Genomic DNA, 1,608 nt, shown 5'->3' on the forward strand with positions numbered 1-1,608 from the left:
GTCCATGTTCCTGCAATATACTGTATATCTATGCACGTGTCGAATACTACTAAGCGACCTCGTATGCACAGTGGTATCTCGGTTAACATCCGGGCGTAGACCGCATTTACAAGGATTCTCGGATAATCAGATTAAATAGGTCCCTTATCAAACTTATTCAGCTTCTTGACTCTGCTTCCGCATGCATACGCATGTGTAGTTATCCACACTCGTGTTTTCCGTTCGTCAGTCTGATTTTGTATATAGATTTGAGGTATTAATCATATAAGATGCAATTTTGAATCAATCCGATATACGCAGATCTATTCTATTCTAACAAAATTACATTCCTTATACTATAAAACCTGCTCTAATATCTTCCGTATTTGAACAACATACTCAATCATACCTCAGGGGACGCGGCAACCAAGCGGCTACTCTCTTTGGAAGGGCTGGTGGCCGCACTCGTGTCTGTAGTAAAGAAGAACACTGACAAGCACGGAGACGTGTCAGCGTCGTTACTGATTGCTGAGACCTTTGGCTTCCTGTGTGTGTCAGGTGGTTATAAAGTTGCTTGTAGGTGTATATACCAGTTTTGGACTTTTACTTCATAGAATATTTCTGAATTGTCTGTGTACATACGTGTAATATAAGTATTTTATTCATACGACCTTTTAGGTCTATATATGGCTGCGTACACAAAAACATGCCATGTGTGTATTCGGGTGGCTCAAATGATGGCGATAAAATTCTCATCAAGTCGAAAAATACATATGCATCAAAAGTGTTAATTGTTCGCCATTTTGCGCATAAGTTACGCCCACTGTACTGCACCATGTCGTGCTTGTTGTGGCCAGAGATGTATTGTGTAGTTGGCTTACACCGGTTATGAAGTTATTGGTACGATAGAGATGTATAGTACGAGAGTTTGCCAAGATTTGGAATTTCCAGCCCGTTTCACGCGTCCAGCAACATTCGGCGCCGGAATGGTAACAGTGACTGAAGAATTGAAACAGCGATCTTGTTTATTCTCTTGAAACACGCAACAGAGGAGAACCACATACAGCTGGTGGATGCTGGGGTGTTGGGCGCCATTGGAGCGTTCACCAAGTCAAACGATCCCGAGCTTCTGTTCTGGGCCGCTGCTCTGCTTTTGAACTTCACAGTCGCTTCAGGTATAAATTTATTTCCTTATATCCAGTTCAACTATAAATATATACATCAGTGTATGTATGTATTTCCATCTTAAATATGCTGTGCGAATGTCTGATCGCTTTGATTATATTATTACACGTTCGCCCGGCTCTAGATGAACAATTGATGTGTACCCTATACATTGACGAATCTCATTTTAAAGTCGCTAAAGCACCAGGGCTAGACAGGGCATCGTATTACAGCTATTGTTCCACATTTCATAAGAAAATCCTGAAAATCATATCATAAGCCACCCTGATCACACACACCAAGTTGCGCATACCCGTGGAGAGCTGCTTGCAAAGTTTGTTCTATAGTGATAACCTGTGCCATGTAGTAGTGAGTGCCTATATAGCACTTACCCCTGCATTCAAGCCTTAGTGGACGTGTAAAGCACTCTTGATGAAAAGTAATGACGCAGATGAGCGATATATA

At 41.6% G+C, this 1,608-nt stretch overlaps 1 protein-coding gene across 1 annotated transcript; it reads left to right on the forward strand.

Annotated features, from left to right (window-relative positions):
* Nucleotides 1-393: 393 nt before the first annotated feature.
* On the forward strand, nucleotides 394-1,554 carry SARC_15723 (hypothetical protein; the record flags this gene model as incomplete). Its single annotated transcript, XM_014290164.1, has 3 exons — nucleotides 394-537; nucleotides 1,029-1,154; nucleotides 1,424-1,554. Coding segments are annotated over 3 exons (401 nt in total), but the record flags the coding sequence as incomplete, so codon positions are not given.
* Between the last annotated feature and the right edge of the window lie 54 nt (nucleotides 1,555-1,608).

Source organism: Sphaeroforma arctica, assembly GCF_001186125.1.
Source record: "Sphaeroforma arctica JP610 unplaced genomic scaffold supercont1.6620, whole genome shotgun sequence".
In the NCBI taxonomy this organism is placed as follows: Eukaryota; class Ichthyosporea; order Ichthyophonida; genus Sphaeroforma; species Sphaeroforma arctica.